This window comes from Hypomesus transpacificus, chromosome 18 (genome assembly GCF_021917145.1).
Source record: "Hypomesus transpacificus isolate Combined female chromosome 18, fHypTra1, whole genome shotgun sequence".
NCBI classification, from domain to species: Eukaryota; Metazoa; Chordata; class Actinopteri; order Osmeriformes; family Osmeridae; genus Hypomesus; species Hypomesus transpacificus.
In genome coordinates this window covers 3,986,623-4,013,884 of record NC_061077.1, presented here as the reverse complement: position 1 = coordinate 4,013,884, position 27,262 = coordinate 3,986,623, and the positions used below count along the sequence as shown (strand labels likewise).

At 39.3% G+C, this 27,262-nt stretch overlaps 4 protein-coding genes across 5 annotated transcripts; 2 read left to right on the top strand and 2 right to left on the bottom strand.

The window, feature by feature from the left end:
• Positions 1-105: 105 nt before the first annotated feature.
• cd63 (CD63 molecule) lies at positions 106-5,523 on the top strand. The gene is made up of 8 exons (XM_047040987.1): positions 106-316; positions 951-1,036; positions 3,488-3,676; positions 3,815-3,889; positions 3,972-4,070; positions 4,576-4,719; positions 4,810-4,893; positions 5,041-5,523. Exons 2-8 carry the CDS (start codon positions 971-973, stop codon positions 5,104-5,106), a joined length of 723 nt encoding a protein of 240 aa, XP_046896943.1. The 5' UTR covers positions 106-316; positions 951-970; the 3' UTR covers positions 5,107-5,523.
• Positions 5,109-12,361, bottom strand: letmd1 (LETM1 domain containing 1). The gene is made up of 9 exons (XM_047040986.1): positions 11,865-12,361; positions 8,701-8,855; positions 8,399-8,514; positions 8,217-8,299; positions 7,774-7,960; positions 7,524-7,625; positions 7,228-7,380; positions 6,958-7,054; positions 5,109-6,789 (listed from the first exon to the last, which is right to left on the bottom strand). The coding sequence occupies exons 1-9, from the start codon at positions 11,984-11,986 to the stop codon at positions 6,716-6,718; spliced, it is 1,089 nt and encodes a 362-aa protein (XP_046896942.1). The 5' UTR covers positions 11,987-12,361; the 3' UTR covers positions 5,109-6,715.
• zgc:56699 (uncharacterized protein LOC405758 homolog) lies at positions 11,101-14,619 on the top strand. Of its 2 annotated transcripts, none has more exons than XM_047040988.1 (7): positions 11,101-11,309; positions 12,921-13,038; positions 13,135-13,241; positions 13,329-13,455; positions 13,557-13,637; positions 13,811-13,868; positions 13,961-14,618. In XM_047040988.1, the coding sequence occupies exons 2-7, from the start codon at positions 12,954-12,956 to the stop codon at positions 14,028-14,030; spliced, it is 528 nt and encodes a 175-aa protein (XP_046896944.1). In that variant the 5' UTR covers positions 11,101-11,309; positions 12,921-12,953; the 3' UTR covers positions 14,031-14,618. The 2 variants fall into 2 exon arrangements, with proteins under 2 accessions (XP_046896944.1, XP_046896945.1); XM_047040989.1 differs by lacking the exon at positions 11,101-11,309 and adding an exon at positions 12,382-12,485 and having other exon boundaries at positions 13,961-14,619.
• Positions 14,620-16,726: 2,107 nt separating this feature from the next.
• On the bottom strand, positions 16,727-19,998 carry nr4a1 (nuclear receptor subfamily 4, group A, member 1). The gene is made up of 7 exons (XM_047040420.1): positions 19,923-19,998; positions 18,446-19,212; positions 18,195-18,324; positions 17,939-18,102; positions 17,605-17,807; positions 17,231-17,409; positions 16,727-16,968 (listed from the first exon to the last, which is right to left on the bottom strand). The coding sequence occupies exons 2-7, from the start codon at positions 19,208-19,210 to the stop codon at positions 16,727-16,729; spliced, it is 1,683 nt and encodes a 560-aa protein (XP_046896376.1). The 5' UTR covers positions 19,211-19,212; positions 19,923-19,998.
• Between the last annotated feature and the right edge of the window lie 7,264 nt (positions 19,999-27,262).

Sequence of the window (27,262 nt, the reverse complement as noted above, 5' to 3'; positions counted from 1 at the left end):
CCGCCTACTGTTCCGGAGTGCAATGTCCGCGACTAACACAAAGTAAAAAACGAATGATAAAACTAACAAAACAAAACACTGAGGCTACCCTCCCTCTCACCCCAGTTTACCGAACAAATTAGACATAATCTTCCAGCACCTGTACTTAAAATATCACTCAAAGACGCCCTTCATCTCTACCTCAGAATCCGGGGGAGGGTGATGTTGAGAGGGAGGAACTAGAGGATTGCATATATTTCCCTCAAATTTCCTAATTTTAGTAGATTACCAGTCAACACATCGGTACACTGCTTTTCATACAAGGTCTTCGATAAAGGTAAGCGATGGCGTACCTCAATTAGGTCTGATTGTTATTCTTTATGTAGGCTAATGGATTCATTGTCAAACTTAGAATATAGACATAAATTATTAAGATAGCCTATCTACAGTCATTTAGAGCATTTGTTTTTCGAATAGGGAAGCTAGACTATCAACTTTGTTGTGTTTTCAATAACTTAGTTGGGAAAATAGAACATAATGATTGCAAATTTAACAACAAATTGAATTAAGTTGCAACAACGGTTACATTCTGTTCTGGTCTTGAACTTCCTCTGGCTGTTTTGCGCCGTCATACGTCGCATTTAACTCAACTTTAGCCTATCCGACAAATATGAAGTGAATGGCCCACAATAATCCAATTTTCTCATTGTTTCGTTACGGTGTCTACGCTGCAGTAGTAGTAGGCTGTTCCTTGTAATATCCTGTGTAAGAGTAAGAAATTGAGCCTTGTCCTCGGGATAGGGATTTACAGCACAGGCAGGAAAATTAATGGCACTAAAGATTGTAAAATCCAACTATTTAAAAGTACGTCATGTTATAGAAATAAGAATTAGGAGACACCTTCTGTATCGTGTAGATGTACAGTGAAAATTGACATGAACATTATGGTCTTGATGTCTGTGTTGATCTAGGGACCTGATTATCATTAACCATGGCTGTAGAAGGGGCAATGAAGTGTGTCAAATTTTTACTTTTTCTATTCAATTTCATCTTTTGGGTGAGTATCATACTGATATCTTTAATGAATTCATAAAACGTGTTTTTTATATTTGTATTGTGCAATAATCCGGCATGTCACACTCTTGCTTCCTTTACTTGGTCCTTCAGTCACACACGTACAGTTCCCTGCCTCACACAGCCTTTAACTTCCTCATCATACCGGGTTTTATTTTCTACTCCTTGAAAACCTCATGCAAACATTTATGACTTTTAAATACATTGTAACTATGTTAACACCTGAGGAGTGCTACATTGAAAAGAAGTATACTGTATATGGTATGAGTGAGATTAGGGGGAGAAAATAGACTAATAGTGGAATCTTAATCTTGTGACCAGGGTGTTATAACAGTATCATGTGACTTGCCAAGATTCACTTTTTTACGATCTCCATTTGCTGATAATGACTTTACACAAATTTATATTTGTTACCACTAATCATTGCTCTCCACCATTTAACACAGCAGGTAAAAATATACTTTTTGAAGTTTTATAATGTAAAAGTTTTTTTTTTTACAGTATATTTATTGACATATTTTTCTGTATCCCAGTTTGTATTTGATATGCTACCATGCCACATTGTGGTATCCTTGTAACTGTGTGTTTTCCTGATGCTCCACCTTCCCTTACATGAAATCCCTGTCAAATATTTACATTGGTGTTGCCTACAGTAAAAGGCAATGACTGCTGTGTTTTACATTGGTAAACCTAGGACGATTATCTCTAACAATGTGATCTACCCGACTAATACACTTCATGCGGAACCATTGCAGGAACCAGTTTAGTTTAGTGTATGTTTCTTCAGTGGGTGCTCTTGACGTGAGTTCTATCTAATCAAACGGTTTAAAAGTGGCAGGACCAGTTTGATTTGAAATCTGATGTTCCTGGAGTATCACACGATCATTGTTTGTACAGATAAGCCAAGACACAGTCATCCTGGTGCTCTATTTGTTGGGGGCCAAGCAGAAAAGCTTTGGAGCTAGGAAGTGTATGACAGCCCCAAGAACTGAAGGGTAAAAAGTTTAGAAATTTGGCACACCAATTGGGGACATTCCCCAGATTAATTTCCCCAAGTTTCATGTCTGTGCCTTGAACTCTAGAGCCGGGGTTGCCAAAACAAAGAACCAGAATCTATCGGACGAAATTGCAACACAGATTTTGGCCATTCTGTTCAGTGCCACTTGAATGCCTGAGGTGTTGATTGAAGTATTTGCACTCTGGTGCTATGAAATTGACATTACCAGCAACAGAAGCATCACCGCACGTGCCATTGCTAGTTAACATGACACTTGCTACGATGGCAGCAGGTAGCCTACGATTAGCAAGTAACTACCTTAAACATTAAAATAAACGTTCTAAAGTTTTAGCACAATTTTTTTGGTTGTTCACAATATGTACTTCTTGTTTTTGACTACCCGCAATGCTGTGGGGCTATCTTGTTGTTATTATCAGTGACCTATGCACTTTGTAAAGCTCTCTCTTGGAAGTCGCTTTGGATAAAAGCGTCTGCTAAATGAATAAATGTAAATGTAAAGTGTGGCTGTTTTAAACTCTAAACTAAAGGATACCACTTCTGGGACGTGCAACAAATACTTGAAAACAATAGTTTGTGAAGGGGGAACAAGGATTTGATTCTCATGATGTCATTTCCTCCAGGTTGGATTTTCTACCATATTGAATTTAATGAAAACTTTTATTCACAGACCACAAATTTTATCCTCACCAAAATTGGCACAGATCAAGCTTCACAAAAGTTATCAGCATTTTTAACTTTAACATTAACCCATTACAGCTGAATAACAGCAAACAACCCGAACAGGATATGAGGTCATATCTCACACCAAATATTTGGTCAACTGACATAAAACGTCAAGTGTTCAGTCATACCAGAGAATGTGTAATATCCTTAAACAGGCTCTGGTCATACTTTAACCATGATCACATCAAGTTGCCATGGTGACTGCCCTGCTGAACTGTTTGTCCCCCTCAAGCAGTCTGAAGATATATTAGTGAAATATTTTAAAAGGGTAGATATTTTATTGAAATTAAATTAATTAAACGAATCCCCATGAAGATGATACGACAATGTACTGTAAAATGTTACATAGCCAATCGACATTGCGCTCATATGCTTAATATACAAAACACATTTAATCCATTCTTATTTTGAAATAAGTTTGTTAAAAACCTTAATTTAGCATGTTTGTTAAGTTAGGTGTCCTACGTTTTAGATGGGTTGTATGTTTGAGTTATGAGTGAACACCAAAGCCAAATATGTTCAAAGTATTTACCATTCCAAAGTTGTGACCAGTTCATCATGCATACACAATTGCTTTCACACGGTTTTGTCTGATATGAATGAAGTTTTAAACATATGCAATGGATTTTAACAATGTAAAACATTCGTATGACTTGTATAAACCTTTCTTTACGTCTGTAATTGTCTCTGTAGTTGTGCGGCTTAGCCCTGATAACACTGGGAATTCTAGTTCAAATGGCTATGCATAATAGCCCAGTGATACAGAACGCATCGGCCTCATCCGTCCCACTTGTTGTCATTGGAATTGGAGTTGTTATCTTCTTCATTGCCTTCTTTGGCTGCTGTGGAGCCTGGAAAGAGAGCAACTGCATGCTCACCATGGTAATTCATACAATGTTTTCTGTTCATAGATAAGATTTACCATGTACAACAATCGTAACTATTCAAAACAGGCAGCAAAACAATTTGGCTTTCCAAAAAACAACACATTTGACATCCTTTTCATTCTTCTCCCCTAAGTTCTCAGTCCTTGTCGGCCTGATTATTTTAACTGAGATTGGTGCAGCTATTGCTGGATATGTCTTCAGAGCCAAAGTAAGTATTCTTTTTGATTAATTAATGGTGCCATTACATTTAATTAATTTCACCTGGTCACCATATGCTTTCCTCTCTTTAGCTGGCAGTTATTGTCAAGGACGGTTTGACTGACTCAATCATAAAGTACAACAACGGCACAAAAGATTTCCGTGAGGCTGTTGACAAACTGCAGGAGAGTGTGAGTATAAATACTGGTTATGATATATGACACCATTCCAAACTTATAGTATTGTGACTTCAGGATATTTGAGACGTCAGAGGTTCCTAATCACAGACTACAAAGGGATCTTTTACTTAAAACAATCACCAGTATCGTCATACCATAAGCTTTATATATATTTAGTCTATAAAAACTATTTTGATACTAATATAAACAATACATTTTTGATTGACTTACAGCAAGTTACTACATCTTAGACTGTAACTTACAAGTTGTCCTAATGTAGAATGCACTGTTAGTCTTCCTCGTTTCTTTGCCTGTTTTGGTAACTCCTTCACATATCATTATATCCTGTTAGTGTGTTGTGCTTGTTATATTTACTGTGAGTCATCTCCCAATGTTGACATTGTCTAGCAATATCCTGCTTTGTGTCTAAACACACCTACCAGTTTTATTCTTCCTACTTTACTCATGTCATGAAGATTTTATTAATATTGTACCTTCATTCTGTTGTTTTATCCAGTTGCATTGCTGTGGCGTGAACTCCTCTGCTGATTGGGTCAGATACAAGCCTGATGGAAACTCTGTGCCGGAGTCCTGCTGTATCAACGTCACCGTAAACTGTGGGACAGGGACCATGCATAATCCAGCCACTGTTAACCAGAAGGTGAGGTTTTATTGGTTGAAACTATATTTTCCTCACAGAGACAAAGTACTACAAAGCAGTGGAGGAATAACTTTGTGATGTTGTCTATAGGGATGTCAGACTGCAGTGGAAGCAGTGCTGAAAAAGAACATCCTCTGGGTCGTAGTTGCAGCACTGGTGATTGCTTTTTTGCAGGTAAGTCAAATGTGCACATTTAAACTAGTCATTAGATGATGTGCCTATACTGTAGGTGGTTGTAATGCAAACATGAGACACCCAAGCATGTACACCAGCACCATGATACTTGTCAGCTGCTAACCGTTATCATTGTGTGTGTTCCAGGTAACAGGCATCATATTCGCATGCATGTTGATGAGGGGCATTCGAAGTGGTTATGAAGTCATGTGATACTCAAGACAACTTCACGGGATGGTGTTCCTTTTGTCAAATGGAATACATTTACAGTTTTTCTCAAATGCTCAAGCACATTTTTCCAAACAACTTTTTTTCTTTAAAATCAACACAGAACAAATAAAATACATGACACAAAGTCAACGACCTTAATCAAAACATAAATCTAATGACAAGGTTTTTTTCCCATCAGTCATTACAAATTCTTATCTGCCCTCTGTATATACTAATACAAATAAAAAGCAGTTGACCTTGCAGTCTACCTGGTATGCATGAATGAGTACTGATTGCTGGTTTAATTATGCAAAACTTTTTGCTCACAGAAGAGGGTCGCAGTTCTGTGTTTTGTATCATTTGACACTAACCATTTTTTTTTTGACGTGCTTAGATTTTGTAGTGTGAGTGAAAGCAATGTGAAAATGAAAATTTGTGCTTGAGATAAGATGGACCCCTGAAAAAATACTTAACAATTGAGAAAAACTGTACATTTATAAAGCTGGTTTTGTAATCTACATTTACTGCTTTCTTCCTCTTACTATAAACAAATGTGGTCCTGTTACACCACGAATATCCCAATAAATGTTGGATGTTTTTTCAACTGTATTTAATAACCTATATAATATAATCTATCCACTCATTTGTGTGTTAAATCTTTGGAATTTACGATTTACTTAGATACTTAATTTTTATTAAAAGGTTTTCAATTACATTCCAAGTTTGTCTTTTTACGTCAAGATTTTTTTTCTCATTAAAAGGTAGCTCCTGCCAAATATGATTTCAATAAAACCAGAAGGCCACCGATTTTCAGTTTACTCAACCACACCAACACATATCCATCTTAAGTTTTGTTTAAACAATAACCTGGGGCAAAAAACATGATATATCTGATAGCAAAATGTCAAACAATGTATACTGACAATCGATAATTTTTCAAACAATGCAGTTATTTTGGGTAAAGCAGCGATAAACACACTATTTCAGATATGCAGTAGTTACAGGTTGGTAAAACAAAACATTTCTCAAAATATCACTCATTGTCTAACCCAAGAGCAGAGCAACCTCAAAGTGACTGTCCAAGTGCTAACAAAGCCACGTATAATTAACAATTAGGATTGTGATCTAGAGAATTGGAAGGCCACATCAGTATGAAAATATCAAAAGCTGAAGGAAATTCATAGGAATGCAAAACATAGTAATTTCACAACAACAACAACAACAAAACCTGCAAGACTAGCTGTGTTCTGAGTGATACATGTGACCTAAATGCACTTTGGAATGTGTCCTGACAAATCTTTCTGATTCATGTGACACACTGAACATTAACAGGACACATGTATTGTTGGCATGAACTGTTTTGACAACACTACCTGTTCTCAATCTTTGTATCCCTGACTGAAATGATGCCTGGTCTGGAATATTGCAAATTTTGCTCATAACATTTCTCACAATCACCATTTGTTCTACATAAGCATTCAAGTTTAGCCTTCTGAATATGAGACATGCCTATTGCTTAACTGGAGTGATGCTTCCTTTGGATACAGCCAAGATTTAAACCAATTGTTGCCCCATCAAGCATGTGTGAAATCGCTTGTCAGTTTACTTCCAATCAGTGGCAGTTGTGCTTTGGGTAGTTAGCGGAGAGCAAAACCATGCTGTGTAAAAGCAGCGAGATCTCAGATTCTGCAAAATCAGAGTTAAGAAAGAAGCATTAGGATAGAATGACATAAAAACAGCCTGATCCTCCATTTTTGAACTGACAGTACATATCCAGCAAAGTGTTCTGAATGATACTAATACTTGAAGACTACACAGAACAAAGTAAAACTAACAACTATAAAAATGAGATACCTTTTAGACGAGTAGATAGCTGAAGCCAGTTTGACAACCATTCACGGCGCTGGTTTAGGCTCAGCATGTCGGAATTGAGTCCTCTTGTGTAGCAAGCCTAGGAGGGCAGGAAGTGGTTAATGTAAGACAGTCATATTTCAAATGTATGATTACACAAACAAATGTATAGACAGAGTTTAGGTGTATGCGGTGTGTGGACCTGTGTGTAGTTATGAGAAACAGATGTCATTAGGTAATCTGTGGTTAAAAAAAATGTGGTTAGTAACTAACCTGTCTCAGTTCAGAGTCACTCAGCTGGTGGAGGCCTAGTTTACTGAGAGCACGGTCAAGCTGCAGCAGCTCCAAGCTGTGGCTTCTCAGACGATGACCGATCAGAAAATATGGGAGGCGATGAGTCAGGAAAAGCACGGGGCTGAGATGTCTCTGATTGGACATGAAGACAGAGGGCATTTTCAAAGACAGTGAGGTTTTTAGTTTGTATACCCAAGACTAGTGTAAGATTAAATGTACTTGTGTTTTTTGAGCTTTGTGTTTAAATAGAACCAGGAACAAGTCTGCTTACTGACCATATGATCTGCACTCAGTCTATTAATTTCCAGTGGGGGTCCAGAAAACAAGCCTCGTAATGAAAGGATTTCAGACCAATTGGGGTGTACTCCCCTTTGCACCTAAATGAATATTTAAAACAATTGAATCTAGATGACACATGTTGTAAACTACAATCGTAATATCATAAGAAACTAGAAGATGAGGATCACTTTAGAGATTTTACAATACATTTAGAATGTTTGGATATACCTGCACTCACTCACCCACCTTGGAACAGAGGTCTTCAAGGCTTCTTTGAAGGAGTCCATCTTTGGTATTGGAACCTGCCATTTTAAGTGTCTGTAGCACAGCCCCATAGTGCTGGGCCCTGTGTGAGTGGTACACTACCTGGAAGTCAGCCTGCTGCTGGGGTGTCCAGAACTGGGGGATCAGGAGCTGACGAGGGAAAATGTACCTGGTAGTGAACAAGATGGGAGGAAAGCAGAAAAGGGAGACAAATGGAGCAATGGGAGAAATGTGCAAGGCAGGAACGGTATTTGTGAGGTGCAAGGTTATTGACATTGTTGTCATTAAGGCCATAAGCATTTTTTATGTTGATTTTTTGAAGTTCTACTTACAACTCCCACTGACTTGAGACAGATCTGTAAGCTGAATATAGATCAAAAAGGAATACTGATAAGATGACAAAGGAGGCTTTAAATTCAACTCACATAAGAAAAAAAACCAGGTAGTTGGCAAAGGGAGGAATAGAGATCATCACCAGTGGAATCCCTTTGATCAAGTCTCTGCGAAACTGAACGAAACGCAAATATAGAAGTTAGCAAACACCTAGGGAGAACTTGAGTCTTGCAAAACGTATTCTCTTTCAGTGTAACTTCGTTCTTCAACCAACCTTCCTAAGTTTCTCCATATCCCGATAGGGCAGGTCCTGCACTTGGATATTTTGAGTAATCATCCTAATTTTGATCATTTTTACCTCATTAGCATCTTGGAAAAGCAGCTGGAAACCTAAATAGTAGCAAAACAAGAATATACTTAAAAACTGTAAAAGCACATAAGCAAATGTCAGTTCTTGTCAACCTGTTGATACCATGTAAAAATACCAGTGAGAGAATAAAAGACAGAAACTAACCTAGGTCTATATGAAGTTAGATAAACATTGTACAAGGGGGGCTAAACAGTGATTAATCTTACCTTTCACAAAGGTGTGATAGAGCACGTAAAATCGGGGAAAACGCCTTTTAAGGAAGCCTTCATACTTTTCATTAACCGACTGAAGCCTGGTCGTTACTTCTCGTCCAATTCCTTGCCTAGCTTTGGAGAATGAGTATTCTCTGTAGAGTGACAGCCTGTAAAACAGAATCGAGAACAGAGGGCTGAAAATGTCAAATAAACAGAAAAAAAATCACTGATTCCAAATATATAAAGTAAACCTATGATACAATATTTATTTGCACACAAAATTCCGGGTTTTGCCATTATTCCGCAGGCCCTACTCATAGGTTTGGCTGATGAAAATGATTGTACCATTAACATTTACATGCAGCGGTGCTAGTTCTGGATAAGAGTGTCTGCTAAATGTAAATGTGGTTCAACTACACAAACTAGTTGTTTGATTACAACGCGAGCTGGCCACTTTGTGAGAGGCGGCTAAATCTTTTTTTGCGTTTTGGACGTCCATATGGACGTCCATAGACTGACGGCGATGGCTGCTGATCTTTGCATGGATGGACGGACGGCGATGCTGTTCAGAGTGCCGTCCATAGAGGGAGCATATATTTTGGACGGCGATGGATTGAATGTTTAGCAGGCTGTTGAGCTAACAACTACCGAAGGCTACCATAGCATGTAGCTAGCTACATTAACTTTGGATGACTCAATCTTTTGTCAAGTTAATTTGTATGAATTGCATGTTAGTGCAATATTTACGCCTTTATTCTGTTTTTTTTACATAATCAGCAGTATGATCTCATGACAATATAGACTTGAAACAAAAAACAATATGTTATGGTTTGGGTTTGCCTATAGGCTACATATATTTTAATTATTTCGAGAATTGTTAATAAAGACTAAATTAAGATTTTAACATTGTGTTATGACCCTATGAAATACATTGCCCTTTAGGTCTTTTAAGCCGTCAGCTACTGACTGGTGGCTCCAAATCCACCCATAAAACACTTTAAACTGACGGCTTAAAAGACCTAAAGGGCAATGTATAGAAATGTGTAGAAAGCTGACAAAAGTATCTGAATTTGAATATGAAAGATCTGAAATATTTGTGTCTCGAATTTCATAAAACTGAAATATATTGCTGTTGAATATATAATATCTGAATTATTTGTATGCCAAATTTAATACAACTGAATTATTTTGATCCAAAAATAAAACATTCTAAAATTCAGATTGCAGGAATTCAGATTCTTGAAATTCAGATTGCGGAAATTCAAATTCAGATTGCGGAAATTCAGATTTTGTCTGAACCAGGCCAAAGGTGAAACAGCTTGCTTTCACAGGAAAAAGTATACCATTTAATAAATAGTTTTCGATGGACTCGAACGGGATGTGGATGGTTGGTCGTCCCCGTCCCATTTGAGGCTCCACAGCATCCAGCCGTTCCAGGACTGAAGAGAGGTTTACTATGGCAACCTCATTAATGTGTACGTCTGTGACGGAAGAGTATGCAGCCAAGCTCTCTGTGACTTGTTCTACTCGGTCACGGGCATCAGACTCAGATATATTATTAGTTTCTACCAGCTCAGCTAATTCTATCAGTGTCTGCACAATTTGAGGGAGCGCCATGATCTGTGATGCGTCCTCTAAAGACCCGGCAATTCAATCAATTTCCCGGCACATTTGTCATGTAATGCAATGCGTATGTGCACACCGCCCCCTACCGAACAAGATGGGTAGCTCGGTCAGCAGGGAGCTGAAGAAGAGCGGCTACTGACGTCACTCTACTGCGCCGCTCAGAATGCATTTTCGTTTTCGAATTATTGGCAGTTCTTTGCGGGCAGAACATGAAAATGAAAATGCAATGTCCGCTCAGTACTAATCAGTACTAATTTGATTTATGAGTCAAATAATGCAGCCACATTCTTAAAATGAAAATGCATTTCTGGAAATACATTTGAATTTGAATTGTGGTCACGATTTTGCAGCCACGTTCTTAAAATGAAAATGCATTTCTGAAAATGCATTTGAATTTGAATTGTGGTCACGATTTTGCAGCCACGTTCTTGAAAATGAAAATGCATTTCTGGAAATGCATTTGAATTTGAATTGTGGTCACGATTTTGCAGCCACGTTCTTGAAAATGAAAATGCATTTCTGGAAATGCATTTTCATTTTCAAATTTTACATTTCAAATTGAATTTTGGTATCTATTTGCTGGGGCATATTTTGAAAATTAAATTTCAAATGTCTTTTTCGTTTTCATTTTAATTAAGGGAAAGAATGAGCAGTCTTAAAGAAGAAAATGAAAATGCAAATAGGATGATTGAATACTAATTTGATTTATGAGTCAAATAATGCAGCCACATTCTTAAAATGAAAATGCATTTCTGGAAATGCATTTTCATTTGAATTTTGGTCACGATTTGCTTCCATACATATGGACGTCCAAAACGCAAAAAAAGATTTAGCTTCTCCTGCACTTTGTGTCGCAAACTGTGGGGATAAACCCAGTGCCCAATGAAACGCTTATTCCGAATGCATGTCAAAATAATGCTCCTAAAACCAGAATAATATCGGCATATCCCAGTCTACATCGGAAAATTCTACCTTCGAGAAATGCAACATACAAGGTCTAATTCAGAATATCCAACTGTTTACATTACCCGTAGTCGGAATAGTCATATTCGGAATAATTGGGGAATATTAGTGTGCATGTGATAACCTGTCTACTGAAGTTGACTTAAAGTTGGGTTTAATGTTCTCATAATGCTATGAGGCTAGTAACACAGCCCTCGCTAGAATGATTTTTGGGCTAGTCGTAAACTAATACTGCAACACCGTCACCTGGCTAGCTAAACCAAGAACGAACTTTTATGTGACCACCACACCATAAATGGCACCAATGGACCTATAACTATACTATAGCTAGCTTTATAGCTAAGTTACAAGAGGTATGCCAACTCCACGGTCATGTATAACGTCAATATATAGCTAGCTACATGACTGACATATTCCACGTTTTCCAACGAGAAGCTAGCGAGATACTGTATCTGATTCTGGCCTGCTACAGCTGCATACATTGCTAACTTGACAACAGCAGAGCTGAGCAATAGCTAACGAAAATATACTTTCCCACAATGACAACCTAAACAAGATTGGCAAGGAATAAAATACGTAATAACTACCGTGGTTTAGAAGTGGCTCTGAGGGAAGAATATGTCCTGGCATTGACCACATTAGTTCCGAAACCATGCAGTATTAGTGCCCTAGACAGACCACCGTATCCTGTACAGGGCAGCACCACCATGTTTTGAAAAGCAGCTCAGCCTGAGCCTGGCTCTTCTTTGCTTCTTAGTGATGAAGGGCTATTTTCTAGTTTTGCACAACTTCAGCCCTGCCCCTATGAGCCTGTTCTGAACTGTCCTCGCACGTTTAGGTGATCACCTAATCAGTACCTCATCCAGTACAATATTACGGTGTTGGAATTCAACAGACTCCAATGAAATTGCTGCCATAGTCCATGTGGAGATGGTATTTTAAAATGTGCAGTGGTCTCAATGTTTTCCAGAACTCTTATGTGCCTTTGGTATCTTCCTTTTAGCGTAGAAATCAATTCAGACATCATTAGGTTGGGGCACAGGGTTTGGCCATGCCCATGACTGGCTTCACACTCCAGCACAGTAGGTGGTGGTGTATGCGCAGCTAACAGTTGATTGCGATCTGACAATCAAAACCGGAAGAGGAGGAAGCTACTCTTTATAAGAAACTTGCAAAGTTGTTTAACCTTTTGCCTATTTCGAGCATAGGTAATTTAAACATATATAAATGAGATTGGGGTTTTCCTCAGTGCACTCTTAGCATATTGTCACGCCTGAAATGCAACTTATCTAGCACGTCAAGTATTGAATACTAGCATCCGTTTATGAGTCCAGTCAGCTAGCTAGTCTACGAAGAGGGTGCCACGTGCTAAATCTAATAGGCAACTGTATTTTAAAAACGCAATTTATAAACTCAGTCATATTAAAAAATGTAGAGCTATACAGTCCAAAGCATTCTCTGCTCTGGATACCGATGTTGGCTATTTCAGAGTTCCATTCAAATCCATTCTATTCCAAAGTTTGAATAGTGCGCCAGAAATGCATGATCATCACTACGATAATTTGTGATTAATACTGAGTTTCGTTTTTCTCTACTAATAATATTCCACTTAAAATGAATCATTTATGCCTTCATGTAATTAGGTGATTTCCCTGGAAACAAAACCCTCAAGTAAAATGACAACCATCAGATTTGGCTCTACTTGCAGCCCTACTAAGACCTCAGCTGCAGAAACTGTTCCACGTTGGGAAGAACAGGCTGGTAAATTGCTGTAACAAAAATACCCCTGTAGTTATTTTATTAATGCAACGTTGGCAGATGTTTTGGTGACCCTCTTTTTCTCACCATTGTCCATAGATGCAACAGATCCATGTGACCCAAACAAGCTTCTTCAGTGTCCCTACGACAAGAATCATCAGATCCGTGCTTGTCGCTTTCCTTACCATCTGATTAAGTGCAGCAAGGTTAGTGGTTAAATGGGTATTCCCTGCATTTATTACAAGGTGTACAAGTTGCTTACAAGTAATTAAAATATGTTTTCTTTGCCATAGAACCACCCAAAACTGGCCAGTGAATTGAAAACTTGTCCTTTTAATGCCCGTCACCTTATGCCCAAGCATGAGCTGTCACATCATATTGTCAACTGTGTGGACAGAAGATCTGTTAACACAGAAGACTGTAAGGATTGTCTGTTGTGTTTATTGATTTAGATATTCTTATATTCACTAATGTTGAGGATGTTGTTATCCATGCAATTGACCTTGTGGCATGGTTTTCAGTGGGCAATGAGGTGCAAAGTAAATGGCAGGTCCCTGTCAGCACCTGGACAAACCCTAACACTGATGAGGATTGGGATGAAGGTCAGTATTATTGAAAGGGTTTGTATCTTGATATCATACAGTTAATTTTGTGTTGTTAGTAGGAAGGCTATGTTTCTATAAGTACTGAATCCAGGGTAGCTACATACTCCCACCTTACTGGGTTTTTCACACAATTACATAGACCCAGTAGCTGTTTGTTGCTTGTTTTTCAGAAGCCGATGACGTCACACAAACCCCTTTTGTATGGGGTGTGTCCACAACATTTATCAGGTAAGACAATGGGTTTTAAGAATATCAACCTGAAATTAAAATGATTGATGATTTCTCCTTCTTGAATCTTATATTCTTGTAATCTTTTGCAGGCCTGAGCCAGGCATAAGTTGTCTAAAACCTGGACTACGGTCCCCAAAAGTTCTCCCATGGAAGATCTAATTTACTGTCATTTACATATTTTGCATGCTTTTTAGTTTGCTTGAAGTTGTTTCTCCTCAGGTTGTTGTTTTTACCTACCTGCATAATTGTTATTTTTGCAATTTGTTCTTATTGCAATTTGTGTGCACTCACTGTTGATTGAATCAACGCAAACTATTTCTAATACACTTTGGCATTACTTTCATTACTGTCTGCTCTACGAATCTCTGAAGTCGAAGTTGGCGGACCAAATCAGAAAAGTGAATAGGAAAAATATTTTCTATTCCTATTCCTTACACAAGACATGTGTGTTGTCTCTATGTCCTTGTGGTAGAACAGTACTGAATTGCAGCTGTATTGTCTGATGAGTGCATGGGTGAAGAGGGGAATTCTCATGAATGCTTCACACACCACACATTGATCAGAGTGTTTACATATCCAAAAAGAACAGCCTTGTTGAGATTATGACTTGCCTTTCTTCAACACAGACGGTTGTGGTTGATGGAGTGTGTTTAGTGGATTAATGGTCATGGACTGTTAAATGTGGAGTGTATACAAATTAAAGACTGAAGTGTAGACTTGTTTAACCAATAGGTTTGTTTTTATTATGTCTGTCTTTTGTTATACACCGTAAAGACAGTCATATACCGTTAAACCAAACCAGGGCTCTAGTTGCCTCATGGCAAAATCACAGTTGAGGGCAGTGGGGTAGGAAGATTCATTCAAATTAGGGACACTAACTGCCATTACATTTACCATACCCTTCTGACCATCTGCTTTGTCAACCTTCTAATTAGTGGTATAGTCCTCAGCTTGTGTGTGGCTGGTGGTTTATATTTTGTGGACTGAAATTGGTGAACAATTATATTAAGTTTATATTTATTTTAAATAGCTGCATGCATACAGACAGATTTTTGACATTTACCTCCAAGTGTAACATGGATTTACAGGAACTGTAAAACCGAAATAGTACTCAATATTCTATATTTATTTAAAAGAAGAGGTGCATGTTTCTTTAACTTGGACAGATGGAATGACAGAAACAATTTACTATGTGTTTATGAGAAAAAGGAGAATGTACAGATTTGTCATAGTCCTAAAATGTTATTATGAATGTATCTGCATCCTTGGAGGGTCTCCGGTCTTCAACAAGAAGAATAACCATGCTTTCTGACTTCATAAAGAGATTGCATCCAAGGAAAACTCCACAAAACACACAAAAACACAACAAACACACAAAACGGCTATCTGAACTAGGTACATTATAAATTAGTTAGTGGTTTGGTTCTCTGCCTGTGCTGAAGATATTCTGCAATCACTGCCTCTTAACTGAGTGTGGGTGTGTAATTATAAATGAAGCGAGCTTTGCATCTCTCCTCATGTCCACCTGATGGCAGTGTAAATCAAGTATCTGAATGGAGAGATTACACAGAGGAAATTTCGTTATCTGTTGAAGCCCATGATCTAATTTGTCTAAAGTAGTAGAAATCACATAAGGTACAGTCTTTACATGCACTTATCACTAATGTACATGTGAAGTCAACTGACAGTGGGATTGGATCCAAAACTAGCCTTAATCTGTCAGGTGAACTGACCTCAGTGTAATAGTAGCTGTGGTTCTACTGGTGATGGGATGAGCACCCACATCATAGGTTGATGTTACCAGTGGGGAAATATGTTGCATTGCAAGAATAAGGGTTTGTTTGTCAGTTGTGTCTTTGAGTTACTCATTACAAAGTGTGTTACCATTCTTAGGCACTGGTTTATGTCTGTGTGTCCACATTTTGATCCCTGAGAACATCTAGAAGCCTGGTCTGACTGGGAGGTTGCCAGAAAGTTCCAGACATGAATTCAAGGCACAGTAACTACTAAATACTAAATATATGGAGTAGCCTGTTCACACTTCTTTTTGAAGACTGCACATTGATTATTTTTCACAGGATAAAAACGGTACCTGATTTGTTCCAAAAACAATTCTCAAATGCTTTCAGAAGGATGATTGAGGGACTTGGAAAAGCTTGGCATTCCATTGTTAACATATCTGCTGTAATCTGAGTTGACTCTGAGTGACTTTATCCAGTTTCTTTGGCTGTACAAGACTGGTAGGTTTTATTTGACTATAAGGTCGCCGTCTTCATCAGGCTATCATAGCGGTCTGTGTTTCTTAATATGCATATCTATCAAATTTCACAGTTTTATGTAATGTTTTATGCACATTTTATGCAAAAATAATTCGCATTCATTTGCGCGCAAATACTGTTTTTTGAGCTTCATGTAATATTGGTTTTATGTTTTAGTCAAATTAAGATGATCGGTAGGCCTATCATTAGAAACTATATTTAGTTTTGTAATGTTTTCTTAACCTACCTCAATTCTGACTTGTGTGCAGAGTCTAACGGCTAAAGGGTCTAACGGCCTGGTTCAGTTCTTGCGGTAGAAGATACACTGTACAATTGAGAAGATATTAAGAAGTATTTGCTGATACCTTGAACAATAATCTATTGTTTAGTTTGTTTAACATTGACAGCAACAAGGACATACAATTGGAGTGCTGTTGTAATACAACATCCATTAAAAACAGATTTTTACATCAGGTGCATGGATGTCTTGATAGTTTCTGTTGACAGCTTGAGTTAGAACTTAATTATTTATATTTTGGGAGATATTGTTTGTAGTTTTCCATCCTACCTTTTTTCTAAATCACTGATCTCTTTCTCTCAGAAAGACAAAGTGTCCAGAAATATTTTGTCTACTATGGAGGGAGGAGGGACCAGGTCCTGCAGTTTTAAGTAGAAGATGCGCTGCAGGCCTTGTGTGCACAGTGTCCGCAGCTCTGGAAGCTTCCCTAGGAGCTTGGACAGGTAGTCTGAGGCACAACTAGAGATGTGATCTTTCAAGCAGGTGATGAGCTGGTTCTGGAAGTCTTCTACACGCTTTGGTTCCTTTAGACCATGGCGATCTGTTAACGTAAATGACAATAGGATGTGCATATAAGTGTGCAAGTTTGGAGAAGAAAGACGCATGCTCTGAGCTATTGTGTGAGTTGCAGCCTTATGTGGGCAGCTGGGGTCTAGCATGAAGATTGACTGCAGATATTCACACCATGCAGTGAGGTCCCACTGGTTTGATGTTTGATGTGCCAATTAAGAGAGTTAGGTAAATAGTAATCTGTCTATGGCTAAATATCATACAGACCCAGTGATGTGTGGTTGAGTTCTCACCGGTGATTAGGACCAAAGTTGTGAGACATGAGAAGGATGGTATGTCCAATTTCATACGATGCAGGCTTTGTGAGAAGTCCATGATGGAATCGAGCCAGTCACCAAAACTTCTCACACACTGCATCCTGTGAAGCACCACACCATTGCAGAAGATCAACTTGTCAGTGTCAGAGTTGGACCTGCGAGAAGTAGAGGTGAATTGGTTAGCACTATTTGGGTAATTAGCAATCAACTCTGATTCAATCTCATCTTTGTGTATGCTAATATGCACAGAGATGCAACAGTGTCCATCACACTTATATGGTATGGGCTCTTGTGTATATACCAGTAACACTCATAGTCCACCCTAAACCATGTAAAATGGTTCTTCTCACCTGTATGCAATGCGCAGGATGAACAGTTCAATAAAGGCAGATTCCAACAACAGTTCCTGGTCCTCCTGACCAAAGGCAGATAATCCAGGAACAGTCAATGCCCAATTCCTAATTTCTTCCATGGACTCTGTAAGCAAGTCATAGAACTGTTTGATGTCACTAGCATCTTCTTTATCTAACGGGCTAACCACAGTCTCCTGGTACTGAATATGACAGACAGAGAAACAAAGAAAGTGAGCTCTGTTAGTACAAGCAAATGTCCTGAATTTCTTGTGTACATCTTTAGTACCTACAGTGTACTAAAATATGTTGTGGCACATAGGAGTACTCTCACCTTAGAGAAATCCAGTTTTCCAACACCTGGGTTTGAGTCAATATGTGCCCTCACAAGGGAAGCAATCATGCTAACTGGGGAAGCAGAGGGTGTCAGACCCTGGACTAATTTCATCTTTGAAGGGAGGCGACCTCTTCTGCCTTTTAAGCTATCTGTTCTTACAACTAATGGAAAGAGAAAGATGAAGGAATTAAATTAAGGGAGTTGCTTTGATTTTCCTTCTGACCTAGAGAAACTGAAGGTTACAGGGACTGACCTTCTTTTACCATGCCTACACCAAGGCACTTTTGGAAACGACAAAACTGACATCGGTTTCGGCGACGCTTGTCTACCAGACAGTCTTTGTTGGCAAGGCAAATGTATTTAGAATTTTTCTGTACAGTGCGCTGCAAAACACGAAATAAACATATATTATAATATAGGTTGGATTTATTGTCTCCATTGTCATAAACACACCAATGTCATATAGAGATAACTGGATGTGAGAAATAAGATGAAGCTATTAACCTTGAAAAACCCTTTGCATCCCTCACAAGTGCGAACCCCATAGTGCTGACAGGAGGCATTGTCCCCACACACAGCACAGCAGCCTTCATTCCCATTGGGGCTTCTAGCTTTGGGGGAAATGCTGACTTCTATAGTGGCAGGGCCATCAAAAATGTCTGACTCAGGAGCTAGAGGGGAGAAGGGCAGGAGTGAGGAGTGCTGCTGGGCCAGAGTGAAGGATTCTTGGTCAGCTAACTGGGATGGGCCCAGAAGAGATAATTCCTCTGTGGATGCTGAGCTGAAGTTGAAGAATGAGGGTGGCTGAGGCAATTCAGTCTTATTGGCCACCTTGTACCCAGTGCTGGTAGAGGAAGGCCCAAAGGCGGAATACCAAGATGATTCAGGCTGAGTCTGGAAGGCTGGGGTGGAAGGAGACGGAACCGATACAGAGCTGCCCAAATAGTCTAAGCCTACAGAGGACAGGGTCTCATCAAGATAGCTCAGCTGGAATGTGCTTGGGTAGCAGCCCGAAACTTGGAAGTCGTCCAGCTTAAAGTTTGAGTCCTCACCAGTAGTTGTGCCAGCAGAAGTAGGGGCAGAGGGGACCTGACATGCATAAACATCAAACTCGCCTGTGTAGGTGCCAACAAGGGAACCAATGCTTGGGAGAGATGTTGCAAAGAGCGGGCATTGCTTGCATCTCACCTCCATATCCAACCTTGAAGTAAAGTCCAGACTCTGGAACTCTACTTGATTCTCATGTAGCAGAGGATGGACACTAGTCATTTCTGTTGAGTTAGGGTAAGTTAAGAGTTAAGAATGTTGGAGAGAAATAGAAATGCATAAGACATACAGTTCATCATTACTTGCTTGCCTGGGTTAGCCCCATCTTTACTCAAAGAAAGCCTAGAAATCTGTTTCTTGGAATGCTTTGGATGCAGCATTTTATATTTCAGAACTACCTGGAACCCGGTTACCCAAACACTAGTTACTAGAAAGTAGGAAGGCTTGGTTTTCAAAGGATGGCTACATGCCATCTGATATTACTCAAAGGTTAGTTGGTGAAAATAAAAGGCTACACCCCTACTGATAATGGTACAAGAGTAAAAAAAAAATATATATATAGACAATTCTGAGCGATGTATAGTAAAGGGGAAAAGACAACACAGTGCTGGTTCATTCCTCCTCCTTGTCTGACTTGACAAATTTATTTGGTATTTACTTTAAATGTTTTATTTGATTAAATACCCCACAAAAAATTATGTCTGACTTATGCTTTCTGAAAAGCCTTAGGGAGTTCCAAGCCTTGAGCCTTTAGGAAATTGTATTAACCACCCTCACTCTACCCATCCACAAATAACAACCGTTGCCTGTGAATAATTCAATAAAAACGTATACAAACTTATACACTATGCATGGGTGCCTTCCTCCCTGGATTGCGATTATCACATGCTTTCAAAAAGTTACGTTGTTTTGCATATACACAGGTAAAGCTTACCTGTTTTATTCAAATTAATTAGTGTCTGTATTCCAAAAGATTTTATCCCCCTCGTTTTTTTTATCAGAAATTGTACATCCCCTGTGTTGAAGTCTTGTGAATTAAATTTATACAAGTACATTTATTGTGTGCCACGTCATAGGCACGCCCAGTTCTGTCATCCACACTGTGGCAGAGCCGGAGATATATCCAGACTATGGCCAATCCGGTCGTGTAGACACAGCTCAAAAAAAAGTATCTTGTGGTGACGCACTAGAGGGATTCCAGTGACGCAAAATAAAAGAAAAAAGTGCTGAAAATCTCCAACCTACCATTCTCTCATTGTCACAGAAACAACACAAGGGGTGGTTGAACTGAATGAAAAACATAACTTTGTAGGATAGTCAGTCAAGTTTCGTGCTATGTAGCAACATTGAATATGGGCATGGTACGAGATTCTTGGGGAATGCAATTTTTTTCTAAAGATCTAGAGCCACATCAGAGATTTACAAGTAGCATGCTGATGCATATACCACCTTGGACACAGACAGTCACACAGACACACAGACACACACACACACAAACATAACACACATGCACAGGACCACCATCTGTTGACCAGTGAGATGAGTTAAGCAGCTGTTTAGTTCTGTAAAGTATGCTGAATGTTCTGCACATGAAGAACCTTTCCCTCTGACACGCCCACATCTTCTCAATGCAGTTTCTTGAGTACATTGAAAGAAGAGATTAATGGAAAAGGATGATCTGGAGCAAAAATATGGTTGAGCACAACCTCTCCGTATCACAGCAGTCAACACAAACTTGATATGAACAAATGATCTGAATCCTGTAATAACTATACCTTCCCCCTGAAGATAGGATGATATGGTTATAGAGTGGATGGAATATCCATGGTTCATTTTGTAAAACTAACAGACTTGCTGGTGTGATTCAAAGCAAGACAGACGTGAGCTCACTTGTTCTGTTGGTCTTTGGCCTGTTTTACATAACAAGGCAAAGATCATAGATAGGAAAAATATGTAAAATATGATGTGACCGATCAAGTCGTCACAATTTCAAAAAGAAAAGAAAATGTGATCGTTTTTGCTCTTCATGACAGGTCACATGAGCTGTTGTTAGAGTGCTTTCCTGCTCTGAGGCATTCCGCCTGCTGGTTTAAGTCACCACTGTCCTTATCAGGTTCCACTCTCTGCTCAAAAAAATGGAAACAATTATTTACAAGTAAATGCCAACAGAGCCTGTTTTAAGTTTAGAAAACATAAATTATATGTTCCTAGAAGTGGGCCACTTCCCTGCCCCTACTGACCTTAAACATAACACCCTCAGCTTTGTATAAACTTACTTATGACATGTGCATGTGCAGATGTGTCCCTTGAAACTGATATTGGGCAGTAGGTCAGTGTCGCCTAGTAATATAATGTGCTGCAAATAGGCTACAAAGTGTTTAGTTTGTTGAAATGTATACAAAATTGATGTTATTTAGCAAACACTTGTCCAACGTGTTAGTTACAGCATAGTGTTTGAACTGGATTTAAACCCGAGTCCTACACTTTTGACATGTCTGACAGGAACGCTCAACGACATCAACTGATATCTGCCTGTCAGGTTATACAACATGTAGTAGTAGACACCACTTCAAGGCGCTCTGCCTTTGCTGAGGTTTGCACTACATCAGATGTGCTACAAAGTGAACACGCTCCACCTTGTGGTGCCGAACAGGATTGTGGGATTTTATTACACAATTCAATTAAGTGATATTCTGGGGATCATATTGTTTAGCTCTAAACAATGAACCTTCAATATATTTATAGGTAATTTTTTTATAGCTGCTGCCATATGGGGGGGGGGGGGGGGGGGGGGGGGGTTTAGGGGTGCAATCAATCAAATATCCATGAACAGTATTTCAGCTGTTCGGATCTCACAGTACATTGTTTAGAACTTAGGGCAATGTTCATAAACACAAGAGAGTGTCTGATGTGTCAGATACCAGACAGGGAGCGGGATGTATGACTCAGTATATTGTGTGAATTTGTCAAGAGTTTACCCCATAACTAAATACTCAATTACATTTGTTCATGACTGCTAAGACATTCATTCTTATTCAAGGAGAGAAATCCTATCCAGTCATGAGTGACTGATTGGTCATGTACATACTGCAAAGTAGGAGTTTTTTCAGGGCAAACATGGTATTTTAGAGATCAAATAATTACTCATGTGCATGGCTATACATGTTTATGGGTACAAATCACACCCAGTCATTTTTATTTGGCATTTTATGAGTGCAACGACACACCAACAAATAAACGTTTACGATTTTTATTGGAAGAATGATGATAGGGCCAGTAGCACACCGAGCCCAGTGGATGAAGAGGCTGGTAGCAGAGCCAAGGTTGGCATCCAGATGGGAACTCGGGGTTTGGTGGAGTCCTTAGGGTCACGGGTGAGCTGAAGCACGAGCAGATCCCCCAGGGGTGCCAGGATAGAAGAGCCTGAGACCAGGGAGAAGCGTGAAAGGGGGTGGTGATAGGGTAACAAACATGAGAACAACAAGATGGAGAGATCTGTATGGTAGTAAATTAGGGTAAAGGGATGAGTTGAGGTGTGGTCGGTTTGCTCCTGACCTTCGGCTGTGGATGACACAGAATACAATTAGAGGGAAGAAGGAGTTGTGGTCTGGTCTTCTTTTCCCGAACTTAAGTTATGTCTAACTCCATTAGGTGAACTGATTATCGAGCTGAAACATCTGAATACATTTGACATATTGATATATTTCTGGTGTCATTAACTTTTACAGTCCCATTTAGCGCAAATTTTCTGTTCTGAAAATAACATGTTGGCTGATTCACCTCCTGCTCTAACACATCAGCAACCTCTTCTGGATTGAGCCATTTTCCTGAAAAGCACCAGACCATGTAACCAGGTTGTCCACTGGAGGGCAGTATGAGTACATGTAAGGGGAGGTTGAAGTTAACAGATTTGAAATAAATTGTCTAATGGGGAAACTTAAAGGTTTAGTGAATTACACCAGATACTGTAAATGCCAAGTTAAAACCTAGTCAGAACAAAGTTAGCTATACTATCAGTACTTTTGTTTGAATGGACACATTTATTCTTATGGAGGGATGCATTTAAAAAAACTTGCACTGCATGAACCATGTTCCTCCAGAGTATATGTTAAACAAATCTAAGACAGCCTTTAGAGTAAGAACAATGGATCCACCTCTATCTGATGATGTTCTGACAAACATAGTAATAATCACTCACATCCACATACAACAGAACACTTTATTCCTCATGGACATTTCACCACGCCACATCTGAAATAATGTGTTCTCTCTTCTGGCTTCAACAAAACATCTTTTCTGCTATTGTTCTGTAGGTTGCAAGACAGCCTCTATTGAATCCTCTCCCACTATCACATTCCTCCCCCTTTCACTACCCACACAACCAGCGGCACACAACCAGGCTTATGTAGCCATGTGAGGGATCCAAAAATGGTTTCATTTTGAGGTCCAGATTTTCTGACGTCATTGCTGTACTGGTTAGTTCTGGGTTGAACTATTTAAATGCAAGCATTCAAATGACGCGTTGGAGGGACACTTTGGGGTGAGAATACATTAAGTTCAGTTTCAGCTATAAAAAAATTAGATAGGTATTCAGTTACAAATATAAGACCAAAACACAATGGTCCCTGTGGTGGCTTCCTATGAGGTGAAGACCAGGGCGAGATCTTTGAAACCATTTTCCCAAGGTCCCACAGGAAAAGAGTCAGGAAGTGTTATAAGAGGTCTGAACACTGTGCCTTGCCAGGAAAGGGGAGGCACCCACAACGCCCCCTTGCCCTAGACTCTGACAGAGCCAGAGTGACATGTTTTTGTTTTGATTCCTCTCCAGGTCCGGGACAATAGCCATCGCTGACTGTCACACACACTCAAGCACACACAGACAGACACACCAGCACAATGTTGGCTGCTGTCAGTCTTTGGCGACTTTTCATCAGCAACCTTTTTCCTTCTTTGAAATTTTCCTTGTTGCGGTTCCAGTTACAACTCAAGTATGAAATAGTGGTGTTATTGTCTAAAAGTTTCCTGGACCTGCTCAAGGTTACCATCCCCATGTAGATACTTGAGAGAATGATTGGAAATAAGTTGGGGGATTTTAATTAAAACTTATGTCACTTTAACTCATCTACAGTATTTTGGTTATGTTGACTTGAAGAACAGAAAAGTGATTCCAATGGAAATCAGTCTCTGTTCCAACATGCATTGCATTTCTAGTCTCATCTGAGGGCACAGTACTGTCACCATCTGTTCTTGTGTAACATCCAAAGTGAAAACTGCTTTCACTGCATCCAGGGAATAGTATGGGGACCAGATGAACGCTAGGATCCATGATACCATACCAGACACTCTATGGAAACAATCATCTGGTTCACCCACCTCCTATCCTTTTTTGGGAATGTGGTGTACAGCATCAGATGTGTGAATACAAGGAATTAATTGGGCAGACAGAATGAGAATAATTAGAACAGTGCAATGTGACCTTTACACGCTCAGAGGTCACAGAAAACGATCACAGGATCTGAAACCTAATGAATATAACAGTGACAGCAGCAGTCCTCCCACGTCACCAGTCACATCAGTCACATCTCCTTTTCTGACAGTTATTCATAATCTGAATGCAAGAACAACGTTAGTAATTGCATCACTTCTTTAGTTCTGAATCTGACTTTCACTGTCGTCATTATCTTGTCACACCATTCTGGAATCAGAGAGGTTGAAGTTGAATTTATTTACTATGACAGATGACTCATTCCTCTAGCTAATATGATGGCATGGGCTGTCCTAATATCAGTTAATATCAGAAATGCAATTTTTGTTGTGAGCTATACAAAATGCACATATCATTCTGGAAAGGCCTCTTGTTAATGCACAATCAGACTTTACATTTAGGGGAGCCACAAGGGGGTCCAAGCTTGTTGTCACTGGGGCACTGGCCCCCCCTGACCCCCTCCTGAAGAACCCATGTAGATTGTACCTATTTACCCACAGTACGGATAAGCAGACTTTACTGTAATAATAATTTAATATTTATTTCCTGCAATATGTATCACTACAATGAGCAGAATATTATTGTATTGTGGAAGACTGTTACCTATTTCACATTCAAGCAATATGCAAACAGATGACTACAAAAATACCTCTAATTGAAAGCGCACAATACAGTATCTTGGGGCTCCATACTCTTTTCTGCTCTCCGGAAGCTGGATCTTGGAAAACCCTGGTGAGTCAACATCCTTTCTCCTCATGGACAAACAGAGCAGCAGCCTGTAACACAGTGTTCCTGACACACAGACGCTCTTGTTTCCAGTCTCTGAGATTGAGAAGTGTGGAGCTGGCTGTGCTGTACTGTACTGTACTGTATTGAATTCATATTATTTGTTCAACATACCCTGTAATGAACTGTAGTCCAGAAAGGCTTGAGCCCTATCACTTCCTCCCACTGCAGACAGGAAATGGTTACTGTTGTTGCTTCCTTTCTTCTGTCTCTAGCTGTAGTCTTTAAGAAACAGTCAAACCTCCTCAGATCTCCACGTTTCTTTTTGTTTCATTGAGACAAAGTATGCTGAGTGCAAGTGAAACTTAACACAACAATAGCCCTTTAACTTTCAATGAGAGAATGTCGATGAAAATGTGTCATTGTATAAATTTAAGTGAAACACAACATGAGTTATCTAGTGTCTAGTGTGTTAGGGAGTCAGATGGCAGAGCGGTTAAGGAATCAGGCTATTAATCAGAAAGTTGCTGGATCGATTCCCAGCTGGCCAACTTACGTTGTGTCCTTTAGCAAGATACTTCACCCTACTTGCCTCAGGGGGAATGTCCCTGTACTTACTGTAAGTCGCTGTGGATGAGAGCGTCTGTTAAATGAGTAAGTGTATTCTTCAATTTTACATTTCCTTGACAGTGTACAGTGGACATGTAGTGTTCCTTTAGACTTGCAAAGTATGTCCAGTTTTGTAAGATATTTCTCCTTTCAATTATTTCCTGTTATTGTAAGTTAGAAAGTTTTTTCTCTTTGAAATTTGAAAACAATTGAAAACAATGCAGTGTCTTGAGGTCATTGCTGGGATAGTATTTTACTATGTCTACCTTGTCACTAATGACCACAGTTGCACATCATGCAAAGGGCATCTGGTGTAGCATTCATCTAAATATTTAAAAAGACACCAGGTGCAAACACAGTCAAGTTCCAAGCAAAACAATTAGGTTTAGTTTATCAATGTCATTAATATCATACAATCTCAAAAGATGTGGTACAGTTCTTAAACTGAGACAGTGGCAGTTTGGTCCCACACCCACTACTCCTTTAAGCAAGCATTATTAAACTAGTTTAAGAGGAACCTGAACAAGATGTGAAATGTATCGAACACCAGCTGTTCATACATCTACAAAGTAACAATAGATTGTACTTCCTACTGAAAGTGATTGATTTCTGGAAGTAGCCAACTCATTCAAAGGTCAAACTTCTAGTTCATCAAGTTTACTCTACAGTGTTATCATAAATACAGTTTACTTAGTTGAATAACATATGGATTCCCTCTCTGCTGATTGGGTTAAACTGGACGACTTGCAGCTGTTGCGTTTCTTCTAGGACTTAATCTCAGAGATCAGCTCAACAGTCAAGCCTGGATAGCTGTTGAACGGCACAGGGAAATAAAGCCATCATCATATAGAGTAACATTCACACCTGTCACACCACTGGGTGGGAAACTGTGAGAGTGGGTGTCTGTCCGTGTGTGTGTATGTCTATGTGTTTAGATAATCATTTACTCCGTCGCTCTCCATCTATTTGAATGAGAGCCACAAAAGGTGATCAACGGAAACAGCTCCTAACAGAAACGTCCAAGACCTTACAAAAGCCTTCAGCTTGTAGTCTTCAAGGTCTGACCTCTGAAAGGTCACTATACTGTCTAGTACCATTTTATCTGGAATTAGTTATGCAGTAGTTGCCGAATGTACCATGTATCTGACTTCAGCATACACATTTTTAAAATGGGAAAAAAATGGATTATCGTTTTTCCTATCAATTACAAGGCTACCCCACGGATGTTATCTATGTTTGCACATCCCACCAACCAAGCAGCCAATCACAGAAGTTTATTCAAGAATGGTACTTCTTTATCCATCCTTTTTGTTTTCCTGTCTTCCTTCTTATTCCCATGTAATCACTCACTTTTAGTTTCTTTCTTCATCCCATAGACACAACCAAAATGTTTTTATTGTGTACTCCAGAGGGTGGATATCTGGCCCAATCATCACCCACATCCTGTCTGCCTA

What these genes read in the sequence shown, in the direction of transcription:
- cd63 (XM_047040987.1), top strand. Translation starts at nt 971, where the DNA reads ATGGCTGTAGAAGGGGCAATGAAGTGTGTCAAATTTTTACTTTTTCTA. An exon ending in TATTCAATTTCATCTTTTGG is followed by an intron (nt 1,037 to 3,487) that starts GTGAGTATCATA and finishes TTGTCTCTGTAG; the next exon opens with TTGTGCGGCTTAGCCCTGAT. An exon ending in GCAACTGCATGCTCACCATG is followed by an intron (nt 3,677 to 3,814) that starts GTAATTCATACA and finishes TTCTCCCCTAAG; the next exon opens with TTCTCAGTCCTTGTCGGCCT.
- letmd1 (XM_047040986.1), bottom strand. Translation starts at nt 11,986, where the DNA reads ATGGTGGTGCTGCCCTGTACAGGATACGGTGGTCTGTCTAGGGCACTA. An exon ending in CTATCACACCTTTGTGAAAG is followed by an intron (nt 8,515 to 8,700) that starts GTAAGATTAATC and finishes GCTACTATTTAG; the next exon opens with GTTTCCAGCTGCTTTTCCAA. An exon ending in TACCTGGTTTTTTTTCTTAT is followed by an intron (nt 7,961 to 8,216) that starts GTGAGTTGAATT and finishes GTTCACTACCAG; the next exon opens with GTACATTTTCCCTCGTCAGC.
- zgc:56699 (XM_047040989.1), top strand. Translation starts at nt 12,954, where the DNA reads ATGACAACCATCAGATTTGGCTCTACTTGCAGCCCTACTAAGACCTCA. An exon ending in ATCTGATTAAGTGCAGCAAG is followed by an intron (nt 13,242 to 13,328) that starts GTTAGTGGTTAA and finishes TCTTTGCCATAG; the next exon opens with AACCACCCAAAACTGGCCAG. An exon ending in ATCTGTTAACACAGAAGACT is followed by an intron (nt 13,456 to 13,556) that starts GTAAGGATTGTC and finishes CATGGTTTTCAG; the next exon opens with TGGGCAATGAGGTGCAAAGT.
- nr4a1 (XM_047040420.1), bottom strand. Translation starts at nt 19,210, where the DNA reads ATGACTAGTGTCCATCCTCTGCTACATGAGAATCAAGTAGAGTTCCAG. An exon ending in GATGCAAAGGGTTTTTCAAG is followed by an intron (nt 18,325 to 18,445) that starts GTTAATAGCTTC and finishes CGTGTTTTGCAG; the next exon opens with CGCACTGTACAGAAAAATTC. An exon ending in GAAAACTGGATTTCTCTAAG is followed by an intron (nt 17,808 to 17,938) that starts GTGAGAGTACTC and finishes TGTCATATTCAG; the next exon opens with TACCAGGAGACTGTGGTTAG.